General features: G+C 39.0%; 1 protein-coding gene across 5 annotated transcripts in view; it reads right to left on the bottom strand.

The window, feature by feature from the left end:
* Positions 1–25,479, bottom strand: part of ARID1B (AT-rich interaction domain 1B) — a 337,362-nt gene that overhangs the window by 281,622 nt on the left and 30,261 nt on the right. For all 5 annotated transcript variants that reach the window (XM_049801069.1, XM_049801067.1, XM_049801065.1 and 2 more), the window contains exon 2: positions 22,469–22,663. In XM_049801069.1, coding sequence (XP_049657026.1) covers positions 22,469–22,663 — 195 coding nt within the window. The remainder of the gene's footprint in view (positions 1–22,468; positions 22,664–25,479) is intronic.

A 25,479-nucleotide genomic window follows, 5' to 3' on the forward strand; every position in this document is an offset into this window, starting at 1 on the left:
CGTGTCTAGCACACTGTAGTTTTTTAAGCACTTGGGTAGTCAATGCACATATATAATCCGGTTTTCAAAGTCATAACGTGCCTTGAGGGATGTGAAAGGTGTTAGGAAAAATAAATAAGGCAGCAAGAGCTTTTGGTTCAGCCAACCAGCCTAAAGTTACATTTTTCTAAGTACTTGTATGTATTCCTAGCCACTTTTAAGTATGTGTTAAAAGCACAGAAACAATAAAGAATTTGTAGTTTTTCTGTAAGCCATGAAAACCTGTGCAGGTCCCTGGTGTAAATGCAGTGGAGTAATGGATGAGGAAGAAAGACGGTCACCTTCTTACTACTAACTGGATTCGGGTGTTCAGCCTACTTAAGCTCTTCAGTAACAACTTACTTCAGTGGCTAAACCAAAACCCATATTTAACAAACTCAACAAATTTATAACAAAAGCTTGCTGAAACCACTGGCAGAGCAAAGCCAAAAATTATCTGAAAGTTAGAGACTATATAAATTATTCTTTAAAACCCTCTTATTGGGAAGTTGCCAGCGATCTTCAGACATAAAAGGCTGACATCTTATTTGTTCAATTTGAGCCCTCCATGTCAAGATAGTTACAAAACCAAACAATAACATTTTTAGTATTTTTTTCCTTAAGTTTTGTATTTCAAGAACAGTTTTCTGAAAGATGCAACTGCTTTGCAAGTGAAACATCTCCAAAACAACCCAAAACAGTTGCAGAAAACAAGGAGGTATGAAGGAGAAAGACAAGCTTAGATGTTTAAAATATTGCCGTTACTAAGGATATCAAGGTAAAAACTGAAGGGATGAATTGAAGGCATGCTCAGTGCTCAAAGCACATTTCTGAAATACAAGATAACAATTTGTCAGAGAACATCTTCTCTATCTCCCTCAGAGGGTTGTAAGATTATTAATCTTCAGAGCACAAAACACTGCAAAACTACAATTCCCGATGTACCCCGCAGCCCATTCAATTACCACAAGTACATGAGTCCTTGCTAAGAGCAGGCAGATTACTTTTACGAAAACATACACCTAGCTCTGCTGTGCAGTTCCCAGCTCTTAGTGGCTGGGCACACATTTTTCCCATGCTCTATTCCTCTTGCAGAGAAAGAGATACAGAATTAATCAACTGAGAGAGGCTGAATAATATCTTTGGTTTCCTGCAAAAGAACAATCTCAAGGTGATACTGCAAATACATAACCGCTTTTGGAATGGATTTTGGCAATGCTTTGAAAACAACCGTAAGTGGTACTGAAACAGTAACCTCAGAGCAAAAGGGTATGTTACTAGGTTCCACTAGCCCCCAAAATGCCTCAGCTGACCAACAGAAGAAACAAAAAACTCAAGCTCAAATAATGAAGTGGCACCTGTGAGCAGGAACAAAACTTTCTGGCATGGCTCAGAAAGCAGGATCAAACCAGGACAAACCCGTGTTTCTCCTCTCTGAGTTTACAGTTGCACCCATAGTCCAGCGCTCTGCAGCCACAGAGCAGCTTTTACAGACAGGAAAAAGGTCTCATGTACTGCTGTAAAAGAATGCATGCATGCGCATCGCACACACACACATGCATACATATAGATGATACCATCCGAGACACGCGCATCCTTCCCAGGCCTGAGGTCACAGCTACCACACCAGGGTTTGGTACGACATGTTAGGACTAACAGAGAGTGCAACTTCAGCTGAAACATCTCTGGTGCATGGTTTTTACCATGGTTGAATGGGGGAAAAAAGGGGGTTGGCTGCGGGGAAATGTTTTAACCCCATCATATGGCTTGGTTGAGCTTCACGACCTCAGCTCTGTCTGACTGCCTGGCTCCTCCATCCCACACCCCAAGCTCAGGCGAGTCAAGGGGTGCACTGATGGATGGAGCAGAGGGACACCCGCACCACATTAGCACAAGAGGCTCTGGCAGCTCCAACCTGCCACCAAAGCCTCCACGGTGTCCAATGGTGCTACAAAAGATGCACCTAGTTGCCAATGAAAGCAAAGATCCCTCCAACGTAAGCCACAAGAATGCACAAACCATCATGTAAAAGTAACTACATTCACTGCACCCATTACTTCAGCAGCAGAAGAAAAAAAACCACCACCATCATACAGAAGACCACTGTCACTCTCTGGAAAAGCCAAGGAGAAGACAGCTTAGGGAACACAGGGGAACCGCCTGCCACCCCACAGAGAGGAGAAGGGGGTCTTACCTGGGAGGCGGCCAACAGCGGTTTGTCCCACCAGAGACCCAGCAGGTTAAAACAAGTCAGATGACAAACTCTACCTCGCAGGAGATACAAACACCTGGAATTTGGTGCCTGTGCCAGTACCCACCCTGTTATTGAATCAGCCAGCTGGGAAGGGGCAGATGACATGCACCAAATTTACTGCCTGGTACTGTTAAGACCATTAATTTATCTTACAGCTATTTTATTGGTACAACGCCCCCGCTCTCTAATAGTGCTCTTTTCCTGACTGTGAGAAATTATTGGGCAGTTTGTGCTAACTGCTTTCCCGTCACGTTTCATTTCCAAACACCATCTTCTGTCAGTTTATTCCCATTCAACCCAAAGTGACTGTCAACGTGAATACAGATGATCTGTTCATTTTTATAATCATCTGATTTTGAGAGTAGTTTCCACCTCTGCTACTCCTTGAACTTAAAAGACTAACCAAACCCAAGAAAACAAAACAAAACACCACCAAAATGCTAGTAGATTAAACCTCATCATTACAGGAAATATATTCTGCACATGTCATTGATACAGTTACATTTTACTTTATTTGAGAAGAGACAAGAATTGTGGAAAATTGAAAAAAAACCCACAATGAAAAGGAAAAAAAAAAACACAACCAAACCCAAAACCACTCACCCCTACAATGTTTTATCTGTATATAAACATTTTACAGCATAAATAGGCACATTCTGTTTTTCTATTCCTGCTTATTCTACTAAATTTTAGCATTTAACTAAGAGGCCCTTCTTGAGGGGCTGAACCCTCACCTCCTAGCACCCACAAACTTGTATCCGCACTGGAAACACTCTCAAAAGGCAGCAAAAATCCAGTAAAGATTGGGGGGAGGCATGGGAGGGTTAAAAAGAAAATAAGGTATCCGTGGAAATGGTCCTGTGCTGCAATTATGTAACTTGGTATCAAAGGTGCGAAAGCTAGAATGAAAATATTTGATGTGACAGCTCTTCACCTCAGTTGTAGCATGCCCTATCTAAATAGCAGGAGAGCAGATGGTAATTTTCAAGCACATTTAGACCGGAATGCAAACGATACTTAAAAATAAATACATAAATAAACAAATAACAGCACACATGGAATAAATAAAGCAAAGCGCGTGTAGGGGGAATGTCTTACTAGACTAACCTACGTAGCTGGGGAAAGAAAAACATCACCACACAAATTTACAGTCACACAAACCCTTCTTCAGATCTGATATTTACAATTTATTTCCAAGCTAAACCACCAAATTGTGGAGCAATACAAAGATGCATGCACTCGTCCTGGCAAAAGCTTTGAAGTTCATTGGTATTAAATCTGCAGCCCGCTAAGCTGTGAAAACTCTACCTTTTCAAATGAAGCAGCTTTTGAATACTTGTTTTGAAAATTTTAAGAGAATAACCAGACTGCACAAAATTTGTTCAAACACCCACCACCACCTGGAGATTTATGCGTTAGATGCACCCTCAAACTCCAAATTATTTTGATGATAAGAAGCAATAAATAATTTTAATATTAATAAACACTGGTTTCAAAATGCTGCTTGCTCCACAGATAATTCTGAATAGTCTTCCAACTGTCCAATCAAATAAATCAATATCTGGGGTCATGGCAGAGGTGGATTTATGAGCTATACATGGTCTGTATTTAATTGTCATAGCAAATCCCAGATTTAAAGCACCACTATGGCTGACAGAGCCAAGAACAGCCAGTGCCGTTACTAAGAGTGGTGCCTACCACTGCCGAGGAATCCATGCTGTCAGGATGTTTCCTGATATGGAAAAATATATACCACCATATATATGTATGTGTATCTGTAATATATTTATGTATATTTGTGTATATGTATTATGTCAAAGACAAAATTTAACAAAACTGGGACCAGATGAAGAGAAAGGACAGAAATATGTGGTGTATTGTTCTTAAGGATCTACTAATCACCAGAGCGGCTGGTGGGAAGGGATGTCCACACACACACCTTTCCCAATTCTCCTCATCTATACAGTAGGCCAAGATGCTTTTCTGCTGGTCATCTTTTCAGGATTATCACCTATTCTAAAGGAAGAGTAAACGACAACCTACCACTGACAACTAAATGGAAGCTGCTACAAATTTTATGCTTAAGTTGCTGGTTTTTTACAGAAAAACAAATAGTTTGCCCTCTTAACTAAATAAAACTTCTAAAACTGCTTTTAGACATACTATTCCAACAAGCTACATGCATATACATGCCTACTCCAGTATACCTATCTTCCAGGATTACAGTAACATCCTATGTCAGTAAATGGGGGCGGGGGGGGGTGGTGTAAAATTAATTGTGCCTAAACAAACCAGTGAGCACTCTTACCTCAATAAGCCTGACGTTAATTATTCCAAAGCCCTAATGCTTCATCCGGAGCAACAGCACCTAAAATTAACAATTTCCTCTGCCTGCATAGCTACATATCCCATCCACGCCCTTGTCAGTTCATGTCGCAGTCACTGCAATGCTCCTCTCTGGTGTGGTCACACCAGTTGTTACCCCACTGTCCTACACTCCTGCTGACATCTTCTTGACTGTCTGCATTGGCCGTATCGTCCCTTGTGTATGTCTCTTGGTTTCTGCTTCCCCTGCTCATCCTCATTTTTAAAGGCCTCGCCAGCTCATCTCCAGAACTCCTCCTCCAACACTAGTGTCTTTAAGTGTGAACTCACATACGATACAGCAAATGCCAGCTACTCTGAAAACAAATCTAGAATCCTGGTGCTGGAGGGGGGACAGTTTCTCATGATGGCAACAAGGCACATTTTGACCTGACGTCAATTGAGACTGAAAGAATTTCAAGACAAGACTGTATTAACGGGGTTGGGGGGGGGTCAAATTAAGTGCCAAGATAAAAGCAATTAATTGCTGTGTCTACAGCACAAGTGTTTCCACCTGATGTGCAAGAGCATATTTGTTCAAAGCATGCTAGAACTCCGGCACACTTAAAACTTGGATTTCACTTCCTTATTTTGCAAGAACATGATTTCTGCTCAATAAACATTATGTGGATAAAGCGCTACTGAATATGCAGCACCAGGTAGGTATTTTATCATTTATTTGCAAGTATCATGCATTTTATAATAGATTAGCATGACAGTTCAGCAGCAGAGTCAAAACTTGTACCCAAGCATCCTAATTACCAGGACTCTTTCTATATTCCAACTCTAATGTGTTATCTCATTTGTTCATTAGTATGTAGTATACATGCATTACTAAAAGCACACAAAAATGAAATTATCATAAGTATATAACTACAGTTATGTTTTTATTAGGTTTACAGAAATCTGAAAGACTGAACTATTAAAAGCAAAACTTACATATAAAATTGTAACAAATTGTGTATTAAGTTTAATTTATTCTCCAAAATACCGCAGAAAGTTCTAAAGTGAAGAGTTATATTTTATATAAAAACTAGTAATAACTGTCTATTCATTGTCTAGAAGAACTAGAGGTTATTATTTGAAATAATAACTTGAGTATATTGTAACACAGCTCCCAGGCATTAAAAAAATATAAAGCCATTTATTAGCTATTAATAGAACTACACTAAATTGATATGATTAAGTCAGTTTAATCTACTGTATAGTTTTATGAATTTAACTTGCTTCCTTGTGGTCAATTTTGGAAAGTAAGCTGTTACTCTAACAGTATTAAGACCCTTACTGCCAAAGCTCACCAAGACAGAGAAGAACAGATAGAGGGGAGTGTTTAGTATGCACACACTTGCACACATTCTTGCATAGAAATTTGGTAAGGTAAGCTTTTCTTCATTTGTACATTTTTGATTTCACAACAAATACTGAGAATCAAAACAGATGTCTAACCAACAAACAAAATGCAAAAATCATTCTCCAGAAGTGCCTCATGCAAACACAGTAAAACCTACAAGTCCATGCCTGACCTCCCTCCTTGGAGAAACTCTCAATGATCTTCAGTGGGACACATTTGGGAAAGAAAAAAAGAACAGCTCAGGAAAAAAAAAAAAAAAAAAAAAGAAAGGAAAAAAAAAAGGAAGGAAAAAAAAAAAGAAAGAAAAAAAAAGGGAGGGAAAAAAAAAAGAAAAGCTTCACAGTTTAAATGGGCTTTACAGAACTATATCAAGTCAAATTCAGGAGAAAAACTTGTGTGTACCCCATCCTGTTCAGAAGTACTCCCCACAAGCTATGGTTGGTTAGTGCAACCACACTTGCCCACGCTGCGGAGACCACGGCAGCCCACAAACCGGCCTCCCAGCCTGCTGCTGTCTTGAAAGTAAGTTTTTTCTGGAGGGTGCAGGTATTACCCTGCTCATGATTCCAAGCGAGACACAAAATAGCATTTCTGTGTCTTCTGAACTCTTACGGTTTACCTGGGGTGTTTTAGAAGAAGTAAGAATGCCTTCCATCTCCAGAAGGCGTTTTCATACCTTCTACATGCATTTTAAATTAACTTGCCTGATGGCAAACATCTCGGGCGTAAAGAACCCGTCTCCACAAAAAGCACTCACTTTTGCAAAATTAAGAACATTACATTATTTTTAGTAATTAAAGTTCCTAGTTTCTGAAGGCATAACAATGTACTACAGGTTTAATAAATTGACCACATTCTTGGAACATGAGATTCACTAGAGAAAGAAAAACAAATACTCTGATTGCACTAATGCAGAAGGAAAGTGATTTCACATTCATGTCACTCTATACTTTGAAGACCAAGTTAGTTTTCAGATCTTTTAGGGTTATTTTGATTGTTTGAAGATATTCTGCAACACTTGAAGGAGACTGCAAGCCTTACGTGTCATCCACATGTGGCCACAGTTCTCCAGTCAATGTGAAAGTATAGCCCATGCTGTATACCTGCACACTGAACTGAAAAATTATTCTTTAACATTTCTGTTCCACATATTCCGTTATATACAGATTCAGGCCAAGAGACCTGCATCACCTCCTTTTAACCTAAAAGGTTATTCAGTTCTTGAGAATTCCTACCATTCCACATTCCACAATGTGGACCACATTCTCCAGTTCACTGCAGCCATCCTAATTCTTATCTGAGCTCCATCTCCACTAGCCATTTTGAGGGACCAAAAACCAGATTCAGTTTTCCAGTATCACTTTCTTTTACTCAGCCAAATATCATATTAATCCTTTTAAACTGCAGGATTGCACAAGCAACTTGCACTCAACTGATTATCTACCATGACCTTCAAAGCTTTCTCTGTCACTGCTTTACCAGAAGGAAAGCGATATCCCGGAAGCGAGACCTGCATTTTAGTTCCTAGATTACAGTGGATTTATTCAAATCAAACTATTGTATATGAGTCTGGTCTTATCTTCATTTAAATTGGCAAGCAGGAAAACCTGGTATGAGTAATGTATTTTAATCTTCTCTTGCTTTTTTTTTTTGTTATTATTATTTTAAAGAAAGGTTTAGTCTCACTGTTGGGTAACAATTCTACTTTGTCTTATTATTAGCTCTAGCTTTTGCACTATGCTTGGCAAGTCTTTTTGCTAGCCAGAAAAACGTATTTAAATGTCCACACACACTCATTTAAGCAATTATGTACTTAGACAAGTATTTTTTCAGCTCCTAAATTTAACATGCTTATTACATGAGAAAAATGGTAAACAGAACATTTCTTTCTTACCAGATCATTTTTTAAATTCACAATTAGCGGTCATTTATAGTTGAAGGAATTTGACTCCTTTTAAAACAGGTCTTCGTTAGTTAAAGAAACCACTTCAAAATAAACTTGATCCACATTCAAAAGATCCTTATTATACAAAACAAGAAATAGCTTCAAGAAGCTTCTCGTTCTAAAATTCTGACAGATATGCTGAAGACAGAAACAGCAGGAGAGAATTAAGTTTTTCCTCAATTATTCATTTAGTAAAAAACCTTAAAGCCATTTCCAAGCATCATCTGTAGAAAAAAATTCCTCCAAACGCATTTAGCTTATGACCATTCCCATCTGTGTGTTGCTGTCCTTCTGAAAGTAACAGACACATACTTTGTATGCGTACACAATATATCTATCTATCAATCTATATGCATCCATGGTTATAGATTTTATGTTGTTGCTTATTTGAGCTCAATTCTTTCTGCATGCAACTTAGTTAAATCAAGCTATGGTCCTTATAACTTAAAAACACTAATTTACTTCTGTGACCAGTTCTTCATCTGCCTCTGAATTACTCAAGCATCAGATACAATGCTTTTCCAGCCAATTTGTCTCCTGCATTTACACACACAGTTTTTTTAACAGAAATTCATATGAATTTCAATACTGGCAGCAGAAGGTGTTCAGTCCCTGTTCCCCGCCCCCCGCCCCCCCCCTCAGGGCAAATAACGTTCTTAAAGGGCTCATCATCCTGCTTCTACTTTATGTCAGTGGTATCTAGTGGGTACTAGCTAGTATCCTAATCTCCTGCCTTCTCTGCCAGGACAGTAACTCAGAAGCATTTAAGATCATTTGCTTTTGAGTACTCAGTGATTCAGAAATACATAATACTGCTCTTGATATAGAGTACCACTTTCCCTCCCCTTCCACCCATTCAATTCTCTCTAAATAGGTTATAGTCATTTATTTTAAAATTCCAATCCTGTGAACCTTCCCACTAGATTTCAAGTAATACCAAGTACGTGAAGTTTATAATCGTAAATGAGAAATTTCAGCTCCTCTTGTTTATTACCCTGGCTGCCAGCATTAGAGTATAGGCAATTAAATAGGTTTGGGGGTTTTCTTCCTCCCTCCTGTCATGTCTGGGTACCTTGATCACTTCTGTTCACAAAACCATGATTTAAATTTCAACACGTGCTTACGTATTCCTGTAATCTTACCCCCACTGCCCCCGCTCAGAGCTCTTCCACCCACCCAAGCCAAAGCGAACCCCAGCAAATCGCTTCTCTGGCTACAAGAGGGAGCCCAGCCAAAGAACACGCTCCCTTCCCTTCACAGACAATAACCAGCTTCTCCAAAACCCCAACAGCTTTCTACACTGAATTATTTACCCTACCAGCGGGTCACTTCCAGGATCTTTGTTTCTGTCCTGCTTATCAGGAAGGAAGGCTTTTTGAGCACATCAACTGGATAAAGAGGCTTTTAAAAAGCTTCTGCCTCCTGGCAACTAGCATCAAAACCCTACCTTACTGATGTGAATTCTTCCACCAAAGCTGACTGACAGGACAGATGAACGGGGCTGGGGGACAAGGGAAGGGGAAGAGGGGAGTGCTGGGTTTCTTGCACTAAATGGAAAAGGTGGGTTTTCTTCTATCTCATGGAAAGTTCTGAGACTTGGAAATGTCCCTTGGTCATCATTTTCTGGGAGTCTCAGCAGCCTCAAGAGTATGAGCCATACCTTCCTTTCTTTAGGTCAGAAAAAGCCTGTCAAGATGTATTTTCTGGCCAGTGGAGCAATTCAAGCATCACAGCTCCAAAGTCCTCCAATCCCACAGCATGGATTTACTCCACTTATTTCTGCTACCTTGAAATTTCTGAGATAGTCTGTCATTTTGTTCTATATCAGAAAAAAAGAAGCCATGCTGCTTCCATGTGCAGTATGGTTTCAAGAAGTATCATATTCTAAATTAGTGGTAGTGCAGGGTATCCGAAGGTATGACAAGGAGTCAAGTCCAGGCAAAGACACTAAACCGCAGTGGTCAGTCACATACCGTCACCAGCTTCATTCAGGAGAATGATAATCAGCATTATTTTTAAGATTTGCATGTGCGCACTTATTTTCACATGGTAACTCTTTTTCTCAACAGTTATCAAAACATACCTCCATCCAAATGACTGCTGCATCAAGATGTACTTTTTGTAATACAGGTCGAGACTTTTCCACAGCACTACATTTACCTCCACTGTCTCACAAGCAGACGGGAGACCTTTGAGACAGGTCAGCTCATAACCACTGCCGTTTTCCTCTAACCCCGCGAAGGGACAGGTCGCTGCAGGAAGGGCTGGCAGCCTCTCCCACTGCCTGGGAAGCCTCCTGTGCCTCCAGTTGGAAACTGCAGCCGTAAGAGCAAAGTTGACATCAATAGCACAACCTTAGGCAAATTTCACTAAATATCATGTGAACCAACAGCAGAGCTAATGGCTGGTGGTGGCCTTCCTGAACACAAAGAGAGTTTCAAAGGGAGCCCCCCAGCAATACAGTTTCCCCACCCAGAAGGGAGGACAAACAGAAGACTGACCAAGCATCCAGAGCAGCTCTATCCAGAACAAGGTTTCAGGCTTCCATTATTCACTTATTTTTCCATAAGCAAATAGTTTAACTAGCAATATTAACGTAGCAATAAGGGCAAAGATGAACACCTCTGCCTCAGCTGACAAATATATTTGCAAGGCTCATTTCACCTGCAGCTAAACAGAGAAAGTTGCCCCAAGACAGGGAATCCTAAGGAAAAAAAAAGACAAGAAAAATCCCTCAAGGCATCTGCACACAAATATACTGTTGTATGTTGCTTGCTCCAATAAGCACTTACACTGCCTTCAACCGCAGAAAAAATTATGGGACAAAAGTGAATTCACAACCTTTCAAGGGGCCCTATCGCCCAATTCATTCTGCCTTTTTCAGCACAATTGGGATTTTCACAGCATATCACATTCCAGTGTTTGAATATCTCCACTTCCAAAACAAGATGTTAACAGCGTAGATAAAGAACTCCAGCAAGTGCGTGAAAACAAGACTACGCTTTTTTCAACCACTGTTCAAATATCAGCCAAAATCTCTTGCCAAGTGTATGAAAATAACAAAGAAAAGGCATCCCTTTAAGGAATATATTAAGTGTTAGTATTCTTATTGCATCCTTTAGGTAAGCCATTCACAATATTCGTTTTCAATTGTAATATGACATACTCCACACCACGTGCACTACTAGATGAACAGTACTACTGAAAGCAATACAAGGAGAGCAAATATTGCATTCCAAAACCAAAGACAGCGTAGCAATAAAAAGGTGCAGATTTATGTTAGATTCACTGTAAAAATACCTCCAGGCTAATCACAAACTGTTATAGCATCCTCAGTATTTCCCACTGCTATTGTCTCCCTTCAATGGGGGAGAAAATAAAGAAAAAAGAAAAAAATAAGAAAAAAGCTGTGATTCAAAATGGAAGTTCAGTAATTATTTACAGCCCAGTATGTAATCGGCAAAATGACTGGCAAAGTTCTTAGCTCATCAACTCAGATGTATGTAAGCAAGGCATTCCTTCCCCACGGTAGGCGGCCCCATGTCAAGCAGCTATGTGCTAGAACTTGTCCTGTGCTACCTGTTCAAAGGGAACTGTGCAAGAATATTTCAAGCTCTGACAGATACCACTTTGTGCAAAAACATCCACAGGGGTATTACAAAAAAAAAGACAGCACTGATGTTTCAGCAACCCCTGTGTCAAGAAAGGTGCTCTCCTGCATTTCTATTGACATGCAGGAAGTACATGATCATTCCTTGTACAATGATCTGCTTCTGATACTGATACTGATTCTCTACTAGTCCCAGGCTCCTTTCCACGCCTTTTTACCAAACTCTATTTTTGCAGAGATGGTACTGAAAATGCCAAATAATTTGTGAAATTTTGCATCTCTGAGACAGTGAAAAGTACCGAACAAAACCACAATGCAATAAAAAAAGCTATCGTTCACAGCATTTCATTACTACAGGATAAACAAGTGCCAAAGTGTGTTGTCCTTTCTTTCAGCAAATATTTATAAAAATCTTGAGGACACTTAAATTTATTACCTGAAAGGATTCAGGACACAATCATTCCTGCTTACGGCTGGAAGTGGAATACATGCGATCAGGTCCATGTATAAAAAATACTTTTCAAGTAGAAACATGTTTTCTCCACTAAGCAAAGCACTACACGCAGCGTGCATCTTTCCACATTCTTATAAACAACTGCCTTACAACCAGGTTTCATTACAATAACTAATTTTATCCTCTGGGCTAAAAAAATGGGGGGGACGGGGGGGGGGGGGGTGTTTTGTTTTGGTTTTAACCCAGCTTTACAGAAAGCAGAAGTTTCAGAGTTCCTGTGAGTCTAAAGCAACTCCAGTAAAAACACAGCAACTCAGCAACTCACACATACACAGGGTTCTGATATTTAGTCAGGTTTTTGGTCTGCTATACAGGATCTTAATGCACATCAAGAATAGGAACATATTTTTAGTCAGTTCTACATGTGAAAGACAAAAATGGGATGACAGAACACAGAGAGAAAGAAGAAAGAAAAGCCTACACCCAAAGTATATCTGATCTTTTCCTGGATATTCTTCAATTACGTTTTGTGGTTATGCTCCTCTTGTAACCCCTGCATTACAGGCCCAAAGCAATATTAGAAAACATTATTTTTCTTGTAATGTATGAAATAAAAAAAGAAAGGCGAAGTACCTACACAGTCTTGGCATTTACTGAATCTACTCTTCGCTACTTGCTTCAAGACTACAAATTAACACAGGTCATAAAACAATCTTCAATTTAAGAAGGATACATGGGATTTCTCACAGCATCACCTTGGAGGATTGAAAACCCACCTGCCTGCTCTCCCAACATCAGGTACAATTTTTTCCTTGGTGAACGCAAGGTCTAAAGTATCATTTTCTGCAGAACCGAAGGTTCATTTTAGAAATAATAGTTTCTTCCCTAGAACAACTTTCCAAATGTAAAAGGGCCATAAATCTATTAAGTACACACTTCCCAAATCTGCAGGGGGATATCTTGGCCTCCGATTTTCTTCAGCTTTGCCAACCAGCAATAAAATGAAACCAATGAAAAAAACACAAACTCAGTCAATTTGCATCTGTCCTCCAGTATGGCAGAAGAGTCAAAGCACATGCCAATTTTTCAGCACTGCCAGCTGGGAGAGTTCGGAGGGACAGCAGAGGTGAGCAGTGGAGTTACTCGGAAGGGACAGGAGGAGCTCCAAGCAGAGGTCTGTGCTGAGCAGCCCTGCCTGCTTCCTCCATGCACAGGCTCTATCTGCTCTTTGCACCAACTTGTACATATTTGTTTTTACTGAGCACCACATGGACAGCACGAAACGGTTCGGACAGAGAGAGACAATCCTGTGAAAAGAACAAGGGGGTTGCGCTAACCTGTCCTGTAAAACATGTAATTGCCAACATGGCCTGTGAAACACACACATATATATATACACAGACTCAAGATAACTAATGTTACTTCTATAATTAAAACAACATCTTCCCTAAGTGGCTATATAAACCTTGTTTATTTTGATTGGACTCTCTTCTCAAACGACAAGTTGTACTACAGTTTGCCAAGAAATACGCAGAAATCTCTTCATCACTGTTCTGTGAAACAAACTAACAGCAAGTGCAATCTGTCCCTTTGAAGTATATACCAAGACAAATCCACTCACTTTCGAAAGGTGCAGTCGAATGTAAGATTCAAATATGCTTTCTAATATTGTCCAGTCAATAAACTGTTTACTACCTGTTACATGTCTTGTTCTTAACACACAAATACAAAGGCATTCCTAAGAAACAGTGTTCAGAAGAGGAGGAAAAGGATGGAGTGTACAAAGAAAAAAAATAGACACTGATTTTCTCCTTCCTCCTCTTTCCCACCCCCAAAAGACACTGTAAGATTCAGAGATCAAATACTTATCAGCAAGGATACAAGCATTCAACACATTTGTTCTAATTTTAGGCAAAGCAATGAATAAGTACAAGTACCAGAGAAGCACCCAAAAACAGGGTCATACAAGGTAGCAGAAGAATAAAAGCCTACAAAAAATTAAACGAGCTGTAGCTTTAATTTATTCCTTAAGTTCTTAAATCTTTCTTTCATCCATCTTGAAAAACAACAACACACCAAACGCTTCAAGTATTTACATTAGGATCTTTATATGCGCCCAATTAGTATAGTTATAAGGAGCAATGCAATATATAAACAAACATGAGTTTTAGAAAAAATGACCTATAAAGAATGTTAATAGTCTTAAACATATTGAAGATTTGGGGGGTTTTGAAGATTTTATAACTCATCTGCTCCCACAAAGTCTTAATGTTTTAGGTGATAAAACATGCAAAACTGAAGCAGGTTGCTGAGCAAGCTTTTATTATACTGCATGGGACCCATGTCATTTAAGACTGACTACATAAAAAGGTGTGGAAAATGCTTTTTATTTTTTGCAGTACTTAGTATGCTACTGTAAAGCTAATTTTTACTTAAGTTTTGCTGAAACTAAATCTAACACAAATCTTACGTTTTAAAAAAAAAAAACAAAGAGCTGCTGGCAGCAACAGGAGTCTAATCTTGAGCTACTGAAACATCAGATATTTCTTGAAAGGACTATTGTTCCAAGAAGAAAGCTACCTGACTCTGTCCCAGTGTCACCAAACTTAAGTGTACTGACCTGTCTCATTCTGAGATTCTCTTCAATTGACTTAGAGGGCTGATTCTGCCTATGCTGCTATCAACTAAAGTCACCCAACCTCAACAACATGGCCCCCAAGTGAAATTGTAACTCCACTAAAGTCACAGCAAATTTCCCACTGATTTCAGGCAGGTTTCACATCCTTATCTTCAGCCCTATTTTCAGCTGTGGGAAACACACTCCCTTTTTTAAAAAAAGCAAACTCAATTTCCTCCCTTGCTTCCTCTGAGTAACTTCAAATCTACAGACAACTGATAGTTATCTTCTGAGAAACTGGGTATACCAAGACTTCCAAAAAAATGCCGAGTTGGCCCCCAGGGACATTACAGAAAGTAAGGTTACAAAAATCTTAACGTGCATGTGCATGATGGGTCTGGATGTCACTTCAGTATTTTGAAGTGTCGATTATTCTTGATGAATATTATTAACAGAAAACTACTGTTTAACAGAAAACTGACTATAATATTAGGAGTAACAGTTCATTATTCTTTACCTATACTTTAAAACCCTCCTGGCACAGTCATCATATGGCAGCTGCTGAATAGAGTAATGCAGCAGCCTTTTCTTAAAGCAAAATGCTTATTTTACTTCAAATGTAAATAAACTCATGTTTCCTGCTGCCATATAAAATGAGCTGTTTGTAAGGAAATGATTTTGTATCTTCTTAGTGAAGCAAACAGCCCTCTGTTCTCCACTTCTGATCACCCAAATCTATTTCTTGCCTAACTCCAGTGTAGACTGACAGCTAATCCTGATAGCAAACCAAGTTCTCAACAACAAGGTAACTGCTGCTTCCTTAACAGCAACCTTTTCAGAACACCAACACATAGGGTTTGCATGTTTTCCTCTCATGCCCCCACTTCCCAAGCAGAATAACAAATGTGATTACAGCTATTAAATATTCCAACTGAAGCACAATCATTTAGCAGTAACAAAGATACATTTTATTTGGCATAGTACGTTGATGATTCTTACGCACTTTCTATACAAATGTAGACTGACATTTACTCCAGGATGGATGTAAAAATTAGCATTTACTGAACATCAGTACATGGTAATTGAACAGATAAAAATGTCGACCCTGCCTCATTTCCAAGCCTTCTCTCACCAGCTAAAGGATCAGCTCTTTTTCCTTTTCAACCTACATTTTTTCCGCACAGTTTCAAAGAAATGATAGAGGCTACTGAAATGTTTCTATTTACCATAATAATGCAATTCTGCTACTTTAGGGATTTTCTTCGGTAAACAATCTCAGATGACCAGCATTAAGATGAAGAGCTAAGCTACCATAAAGACCCCAAACTCATGTCAAATTTGATTCTGTGATTATCTGTAATCTGTGCTCACCTCCCTCTATAGAGTGAATTACACTCAATAGAAGGGATAATTCTAAAGGAGACAATACAACATAAAGCCTTATCCTGCCATGAACTAAAGTAGCAGCCTTTTTTTCAATTTAGTCAATGAGGCTTAGTATACCCAAAAGAAAGAACCACACTAAACATTTTCCTACAGTCTGCACAAGCACAGTATTTAGCATTTCCCCAAATCTGAAGTTTAAAAATTCCATTTCTTTACATGACAAAGAGCAGCAACTTTTTTTGCAATTATTAACACTTGGCTATCAAAAGATCCATTCTTAAAGATGACCTTACAAGGAAGACAAATAGCTGTGACTTCTCATCCCTTTTTCTGATTCAAACTTTACACTCTCCAGGAAGTATTTCTTCTACTTACTTTATTGAGCTTTTTTTTGCTGGAAGTTTACAGCAGTTCAACAGGATGGCATATAAATCATTCAAATAAAGTTTTACTGCGGAATTATTTTAATTCAAAGTATTTACATATTTTTAATAGAAGAGGAAACTGGGAAAAGATTCATCTTTAAGAGTTTCAACCTTTCTGCTTTCCAGGAATTACTAAGAAGGTCCATAATATAGTAGTGAAAGGTCCAAATAAATGCCCAGGAAAAAAAGCAAAACCATAAACAATACAAACAAAAACCCCAAATAAAACACACACACACACCCTCCAAACAAAAGAAAAATACCCACCCCACCCCCCCAAAAAAAACCCGCAAGGTAAATCAAACAAAAATCTGGGAAAACATACTTCTGAAGCACACACTGATCAAAGCTTCACAATCCCTTTTTATGTGTGCATATGAAGCGTGTCTATCAATCTTTTTGAAAAAGCAACACATCTCGATGTTTTGTCCTCTGCTGGTTGTTTTTGAGATTCAATCATATTGATTCATTCTCTGTTCTTGCAAAATAAATAAGCTAAGAAATGAAAACGCTGCTTATTTTCTGTGTCTGCTCCCTTAACCAATACCAACATCAACTGTGCTAAAAGCTGCTTAAGACCACAAAAACCTGCAATCTATTCAATATTCAATATTCTTTAGCTGGTGAGGGCAATTATACACACAGAAGACAACAAACGTATCACTCGACTAGTATTTGCTGTATGAATGCACCACATTTTAAGTTAATGGTTCAGAGCAAAACATGACAGTAAGCCTCACTCTCTTGGCATACTTCAATCTTCTAGAATTAAAATGATTTCAGAAGCTAACACACACAAAACCAGCCACCCAGTAGTAAACACATTGGTGTTTGCTAGCTTTAAAACTCCACCTGCCAAGCCAACAGCCAATTGATTTCCTTGGCGTAAATTTGACATTTCCAATCCGGGACATTACCCAATACGAGCATTGTAAACCCTTTCCTAAATGAGGTAATCACATTGGTGCTGCTATAGTTCTGGTTGACTTGCAGTTTCCATTACAATAAATCTTTGCTGCACATTCCCAGAGGTTTTACAACTTCTCTGCCCCTTTAAAAAAAAAGTTACACCAAGTTGAAACCTGCCACATAAGACTCAAAAAAAAAAAAAAAAGCAGCATATTTTCCTTGAGCCTCAAAATAATCTGTACATTAAAAAAGGGAAAAAAGAAGTTTCTCTGAATATTTATTTTTTAATATGCAAATCAAGAATGTAAGAAATGTTAAAAGGACAAGTGATTAGCACCCTTTCATCTTATAATATTTCTATAGCAAAAAAGGCAGAAAGCATAGACTGAGGCTCAAGCCTCATAACTGACTTGCTGCAAGCAGGCTCAAGGCATTAAGACAACTGCATGCTCAGTACTGAAATGAAAAAGTACTGAAAAACTCCAGTTTAAACAGCTATTAGGAACAGCTATTGTACATATCCACACACCTATCTTTCATAAAGAATTTACTGTGCATTATAGCAACACAATCCTATTTACACAATAAGTTGTTGTTCCAGTCCATCAAGTACACAAGGAATTTTAATGCATCCTAAAAAAATCAATTAGGCAATGATCATCTGATTAAACAGGCACATCACACCATTCAATTCTTTCAAACATATTCATAAATCCAAGCCTTCAGACTTTGCTGAAAACTTCCAAAACCTGCGTTATTAGGGTATACATGGGTATTTATTTCAAGGAACTGATTTTTAAGCTTAATGGAATTCAGCACAAACTAAAGTATTACATGCTATTAACATGAAAAAGCAACACCATGGTAGGAAAAAAACAAACCCAAACCAAAAACCCACCTTCTTTTAATAGGTACTCTGAGGTATTTCTAGTTTTAGCAAAAATATTTTTACAAAGTAGCAGAAGGCTTTCCTACAGCACACAGCACTAAAGCACAGAAACGCTTTGACAGGGCAATCGAATCAAAGCCAGAAACTGATCAGAGCATCATCACTTGCTTGCTTGAGGTCCAAAAGGGGGGGGGAGTAGAAGTTAAATGAAAAAGAAATTGTTGTCTTTATAATCAGATCTTATTACTCACACTATAGTGAAATGTAATGCAAAATCAAGCCTGAAGTTTGCAGGTGCTAAGTATCCCTGGATGTTAGGATTTTCGATTTTGACATCATCACTTCGTAATTCCAAGAAACATCTAAGAGATTAGAAACTGGAAGTTAAACCTGAAAGTACGTTGTCCTGCTTTCTGTTTTTACATACATACTGCGATCTCCCTGAAGTCCTGGGTAAGGAGTGCTAATAACTCTAAAATTACATTTATCCTATGCCAACCAGGAAAGAGTGCATGAGAAGATGAGATAGCAGTATTAAGATTTACATGCAAGACCAGCATTTTAAAACCTTGGGATGCAAACACTGGCCTTGTTGCAACTTTTGTTTCAATCATGTTGAAAGCTGACAACGTATAAACAGGTCATCTTGCTCCCAGCTTTCCCTCGCCTCGTTCCCCTCCCCTCCTACTGAAAGAGGACAGGAAAGAGACAAAACCCCAAAAGTTTCCTGACAACATAAAAATCTCTTTGTAATTCATTCACCATACATATTTATGCCTACTGACAAAAGGGACATAAACTGTCAAGTCTGCAACCCTATAAATTAAGTATATGAGTCTTTTAGTAACAGCTTCCTTTCTTACACTGCCCCTTTTATACAGGTGCAGAATAATTTGATTTTTAATCTCCTAACCCATTAAGACAAATTTACCCAAATCAGTCCAAATGCTTTATACGTTTAACTCACACTGAGTTAACTGGATGTGCCCTTAAAATTTGACAAAATGCTGCAGCATTCTTCAAATTGCTTAGCATTTTGTCGCAACTCTTCACATGATAAATCTGGATCTCTGTTGTCAAGCGTTGGAGAAGAAAGAGAAAACCTCAGATTACCATTAGCTTCCTCACAGTTTTACCTTTCTTTCCTACGTGCCTGCTATATATCTCAATCCCTTTTATGTATCTCAATCCCTTTATCTTTAGTTATATTAGTGAGTAACACAAAAAGATTGTCTGCATTTCAAATTTTGCCCCTTACATAAGGCTTAGTGTTTTGTTCTGGGGCTCATCATTGTAACACATGAGAGATGAGTTCTAAGTTCAAATGCTTAGGAGGTCTGGTTTCTCTCTTCACAGCATCCTTTGCAGCCATGTCACAGAACATAACCCATACTTTCCGTACACTCTTCAACGTTCTGCAGTTTCCACACAGAAGGTTAAGAAAATCTGGGGGTTTATTTGCACCTTCTTGTTTGGTATCAAGCATGCCTAGACCAAACAGCAGTTGTAAGAGAATATATGCAGCATTACGTAGATACCACTTTTTCAACAGGTTAGCAGGCTAGGCTTGACACCCATGCTGCAGATACGTAGAATGACTGCACCTGATAACATTCCGTCTTTTTTATCCTCTTTAATCTTCCACTGCTTATGCCAGAGGCCTCCCTTCCTACAAGGAAGCTCTTCCACCTCTGGGCTGCAGGCTGTAACACACTACTCTCTGCTGCAATATGACACAGACCAGCTACCTACATCTAGGCAATTATCTTCATTTCTACCATTTCCATTAATTTTAGCTGGATCTTTAGGGTGTTGTTTTTCATCTTTATTTCTCCATTTGCAGCATCCTGCAGCAGAGCCTGCAAGTTAAAATCTGTCAAGTCCCATAGTTCTAACCTCAAGCCACAACACTTGCTGACAAAGAGCCAGACTTAACATTTCAAGGTCTTCTTCAAAATTCAAAAATCTTCACAGTCTAACAAAAAGCCTGCTCATTTCATCCAAGGAAACAGAACTGACACCTTCGGCTATCTTTGGGCAACAGCAGACTATAATTTCAAATAAGAACAAACTCTCCCATTGATGTTTCCCACTCTTCCTACAGTGTGGCACTTCCACCCTCATAATCCACCTACCCAATGCTCTCTCTGCACAATACTTAAATCTGAGCACTGTATGTGTTTAATGCCCAGTATTTTTTAACCAATCAAGTTTTCAGAAGTGCCCTGCGCTTTTGATAAAATTCAATGTGACACTGTAAAGGACTCCAATTTCCAGAAAGTACTGAGATTCATCTTCTGAAACTTCTAGCAATATTATTTATTTCATATATATTATATCTAGAAGTAGGTACATGCTACACAGCCAATTTTAACAAGCATAGCTAGGCTCTCCTTATTTAATATTCATGTCACAGGAGTAAAAATCCAGCCAGGAATCAAACTGTGGCATCCTGTGCCAAAGACAACTTACCACTCAGCTGGTAAGTTGGCAATTCAATTTACAAACCTGCATTCCTGCATTTTAATCCTTTGTAGAAAGGTGGTAATATATGAGCAATATGAAAAGAACTGGATTCAGATCATTAGAGGTTCACAAACCAAACACACGAAGCTTTGGAGGCTGTCCAAAACAAAATCATGCCTAGGTGGTGATGTCCGTTCAATAAAAATTCAATGTCATAATTATCCTCTCACTTTTTCCCCAAAGAGCATTAGTGCTCAGAACTGTGCTGCTGCTCAGCCAATTATATTAATGCTGTGAGAAGACAGATAGGGCCGGCAGCCAATCACTGTGCCAGGTCACTGCCTGCTGACGGGTAATTTACAATTATCAAGCAATTAGCAAATGAAGTGAAAATTCAACACTCATCTCCACATAACACAGAATAACTCATTTTAAAATTAAAAATATGTTTTAATAACTTCATTTTGGCTACAGCCACACAGAGAAAAATAAAGCCTCCTTTTTTTCAATTTCTCCTCCTTTTATGACTGACAAAATGCTTTGCTGTCTGAATGTAGCAACCAAATACATTGTTGGGTATTTCCAAACTGAACGGTCTCTTCCTTACAAGTAAGCATCTATTTAACAACAGAAAAAAATAAAAATGAAGACTGTTGATAATGGTACTATTTACCCAACTACTATATTTGAAACTATTATTTAACCAACCACCTGATTAATATCCTGTCCTGGTAGATGGATGGTAACAAGAATTAACCAGGCACCCATCTGCCAAGTAGTCCAAAATTTTCTTTTATTGTCTGTAACAAGAAATTACATTAAAAAAGCTAATCTGCAACTGGTCAGGTGCACAAAACAAATGTTCTTTCCTATTAATGACCAAGTTATTACTCTGTTGTGCTCACAAAAAAGTATAGAGCTCCCATTGCCTACACTCACATTCCTAATTAAAAAAAAAGAAAACAACAAACCAAACAAATTAGTAAAACACAACTTCTCAATAACCTTGGTTTATCCACCCCCTCTAGAAAACCACTGTATCTTCCTTAGTCTATGGTATGAAGGTTGGAATTGACCTTCTTTAAAAGGGTAGGAAAAGGGCAGAAGAAGCCACCATCAACAGTGAAATCCAAATAGATAAAAGGAGATTCTTACATTTCTGTGCCCTCTGATATAAAAAAAAAAAAAAAAAAAAATCCTGACTTTAAAGAGTTGGTAAAGGGGAGAAAAAAAATAGGAAAAGCTACATGCTCCTACCAAAAGGCGGGGGGGGGGTAACAACAAACCACCACAAAAACAAACAGCTGATATAAATATGTAATACTTGTGTATGCACTGGACAACACTAGTCTTGCAGCACTGATGTCAGCTCTAGGTTTTCATCTTACATTTAAAGGTATCTAAACCAGAGAAAAGGAGAATTTAAAACAAAACAAAACAAAAAACTACAAAGCAACCAAAAAAATATACAAGTCTAAATTATGTCAACTGGAATAAAAAAGAAAACCAATGGCTTTTGACATACTTCTTTCTCCAAAAAGACACCAGCAACAAACTAAACTCTTTTCTGACTGCATGGGGTTTCAGAAAACATTCACGCTGCCAACAAAATATATTTACTTTTAAAACAGTCCTTCACCCTCCTTCTGCACGAGAAATAACAATTTCTGTTGTTTTTGGTTTGGTTGGTTTTTTTTCTTCCTTGCACCCTCTGTATTACCACAGTGTCGGAAGGGAAGAGAAGGGAAACCAAAGCAACACAGAAAAATCCTCCACAAACCTGTTGCTGTGGATACTGCATTCCTCCCATGGCTGCCGGGGCTCGGCCCTGCATTCCCACGGGATAGCGCTGGGGGCCAGGAGGGCCGTAGGACTGCCCTGGGTAGGGGCTGCTCTGCTGCGTCTGAGAGTGAGGGTTATTGCCCATGCCATACAACTGAGGTCTCTTCATGACCATTGGATCCATTGGACTGCCCTGTAGTTAAACACAAAGAAATACTTTAAGATACAGAAGCAAAAAGGTCAGAATAGTCACGCTTACTTACCACAGGCAAACTGTACACGTGTTTTCTCAGTGCTTTATACATCAAATACTGACTTGACATACAAACAGGGCCAGTACCATACTCTGATTCTCATATTAATTAGATGAGTTTTTGAATGGTGAGTTTGGGACTTCCATTGCATTTAAAAAAAAAAAAAAAAATTCTGCACTCAAACTTCAGGTTGTCTCCTACCTACAGAAAAAGAAAAAAAACTGCCCAATAAATTTCAGCTTAAGAAATAATCAAGTATACTGTTGTAAACCGATTAGCATCACTGACTTTAAACATAAATAAAACTGTGTCTATCAAGAGAGGCACAAGTACTGGACAAGCCACTTGACAAAACATCTATTTCCTTACCTTGAAAAAAGGGAAAGTGGAAAGAAATTTTCCAAAGAGTGCAATGCACACAAAGCTATATTTCAGCACTTTCATATTGCTACTGTGTGCATTAATAAGTTTCCAGATCAAAAGGCAAGTCCTAACTCACATTTTACGTGAAAGTTTATTTGTCTCCTTAATAGACCTCAGAAAATCCAAACTGCAATCACTGATGGAGGGGGAGGGGAGGCAAGGGAGGGAAGTTTTATTTTTAGACTTTTTGGCAGCACTTACCAAGCACTGTAACAGTTTCAGGACAGGTGTCAACCATTGTGTGGTATTACTCTCATGTTTTATTACTGAGGACTAACTGAACCAGAAAAAATATCATACTTTGTCAAGTGCAGCACTGTATTGTTAATATGACATCCATTTTTTAATTCCCGAGTGCCAGTTATATTCATGGAAGAAGGGGGGGGTGGGGGGTGGGGGGGGGGGGGTGGGGAGCTTTTAAAAAGCCTATCACAAACTCGTCTCCATGAAAGGGACTTATCCCCACACACACCCCCTCCCGCAAGTAAAAAGACCTATTAATTCAGCCAGCCCACCCCACCGCCAAGAGCAGGATTCCTTCCTGTATCACATTTTGTACATGTTTTCCTACAGTGTACTGTTGACCAGTTTCATTTTAAAGCCTCCTCCGTAACACGGCTTCTACAAGTCCTTTCTGGCTATTATATTCTGAAGTAATAGTATGACAATAAATTACATTTCCACCCTCCCATTCCTGTTTCTTCTCATTACTGCTGTTTGTACCATTTGTGGCTTTTTTTCCCCCCTATACACACAAACTATGCACTCTCCAAAGCAGGCAATGCTTAATGAACTATCATATGTTGTTCTTACTCTTTCCTTCCTGCAAGTAAAAAAACTCAAAACTTCTTACTTTTTTCACTGGCTCTCCCCACCCTTACCAATACCGATTTGCCAGGCATGTCACCCAAGCCAAATAAAGTATTCCAAATGTGGACACACTACACCTGATGAGGTGGAAATGATAGTGTCTTCCTCCCCACACAACACCTCCATTCACTTCAGAAGAGGACTGCCCTTTTTTGCCACCACAGCCAACTGCACATTCACTTCTAATTTTGGGTGAGTATTACTCAGCAATTTTCCCTTTATTATTTGGCTTCTTTGTGGCCAGATTAGAAGTTTCTATTTTTCACCACTAAATGTCCCTGGGTAATTTACTATTTATATTTCATACTTTTCAAAATCAGTGGTTCCCCAACCACTTCAGGCCACCTGACCCATAACAACAACTCATATTTTTAATGTTTTCTGGGGGTTTTTTTTAGGCCATCATGCACTCTTACCACACTTAACTAAAAACAACACACAGGTTCAGCAGATGAACTAGAGATTCCTTCTCATAGGGTCCCAGGGAACAACTTAAATTTCCTCCTACAGACCAAGATATTTTATCTATGTTTATTTCTGTGTTTTAATGTTCATTCTGTGCATCACCTGTCATACTCATCTTCTCAAATATAAATCCTTGTTCAAAGCAAATCTTGAGTTTCCTTCACAAGATTCTCATGAAGCCCAACAGCACTGTTCATCGCCACTGTCTTCTGCTTCAGGGTATTATCTCCAGGTCTCAACTCCAATAACAACCTTTACTCAGACTCAATTTTCATTAATTTTGAGTGTAACATTTTCTGTTCCGCATCCAATACTTAAATATAATTATAAACAATGCAGATAGCTACACAGTTAAAACAGCCTGACACTTTCCATTATTAATACTACTTTCAGGTGCATATAAACTTTGCCAAACTTCAACCATTTAGGTTGAAATTTTCCAGGCCATATGTATGCCTGAGGCTGAAATTCTCTGGAAAATTCAGCAGAAACAGTTCAGCTATGTCTTAGAATGAGGTCACAGAAAAATACATCGTTTATGTTCTTACATAAAACACTTAAAAATACCTCTTGAATACCATGCTTTGGGGCAGAGAATTTTAATTTGCCAGGGTGACATTGGACGTTCGGGAAGGGTGAGGCATGTGCCGCTGTTGACAGAGAGCACCCGAACGTCACCAGACCACGAGGAGCACGCGAGGAAGAAACGGGAGCACACGAGCGGCACTTCATCAGAGGAGTCACGAGGTGTATGGAGGCGGCCTCGAATTTCCCAGACAAAGAAAGAGGGAAAATGGGTTTAAAAAAGCCGTGGAGACAGAATTGAGGCAAAAGAGTTGAAGGGCAGAGGAGGAAACACGGTCAGGAGGTGACATGGATACAGGCCAAAGAGTCTCTGTCCTCTGGACTAGTGACCTCCAAGTGTCAGAGGGTTTTTGTGTGTGTGTGTGTGTGTGTGTGTGTGTGTACCCGTCTGCGTTAGGGGAGTGAGCCCTCA

This window comes from Accipiter gentilis, chromosome 5 (assembly GCF_929443795.1).
Source record: "Accipiter gentilis chromosome 5, bAccGen1.1, whole genome shotgun sequence".
In the NCBI taxonomy this organism is placed as follows: domain Eukaryota; kingdom Metazoa; phylum Chordata; class Aves; order Accipitriformes; family Accipitridae; genus Astur; species Astur gentilis.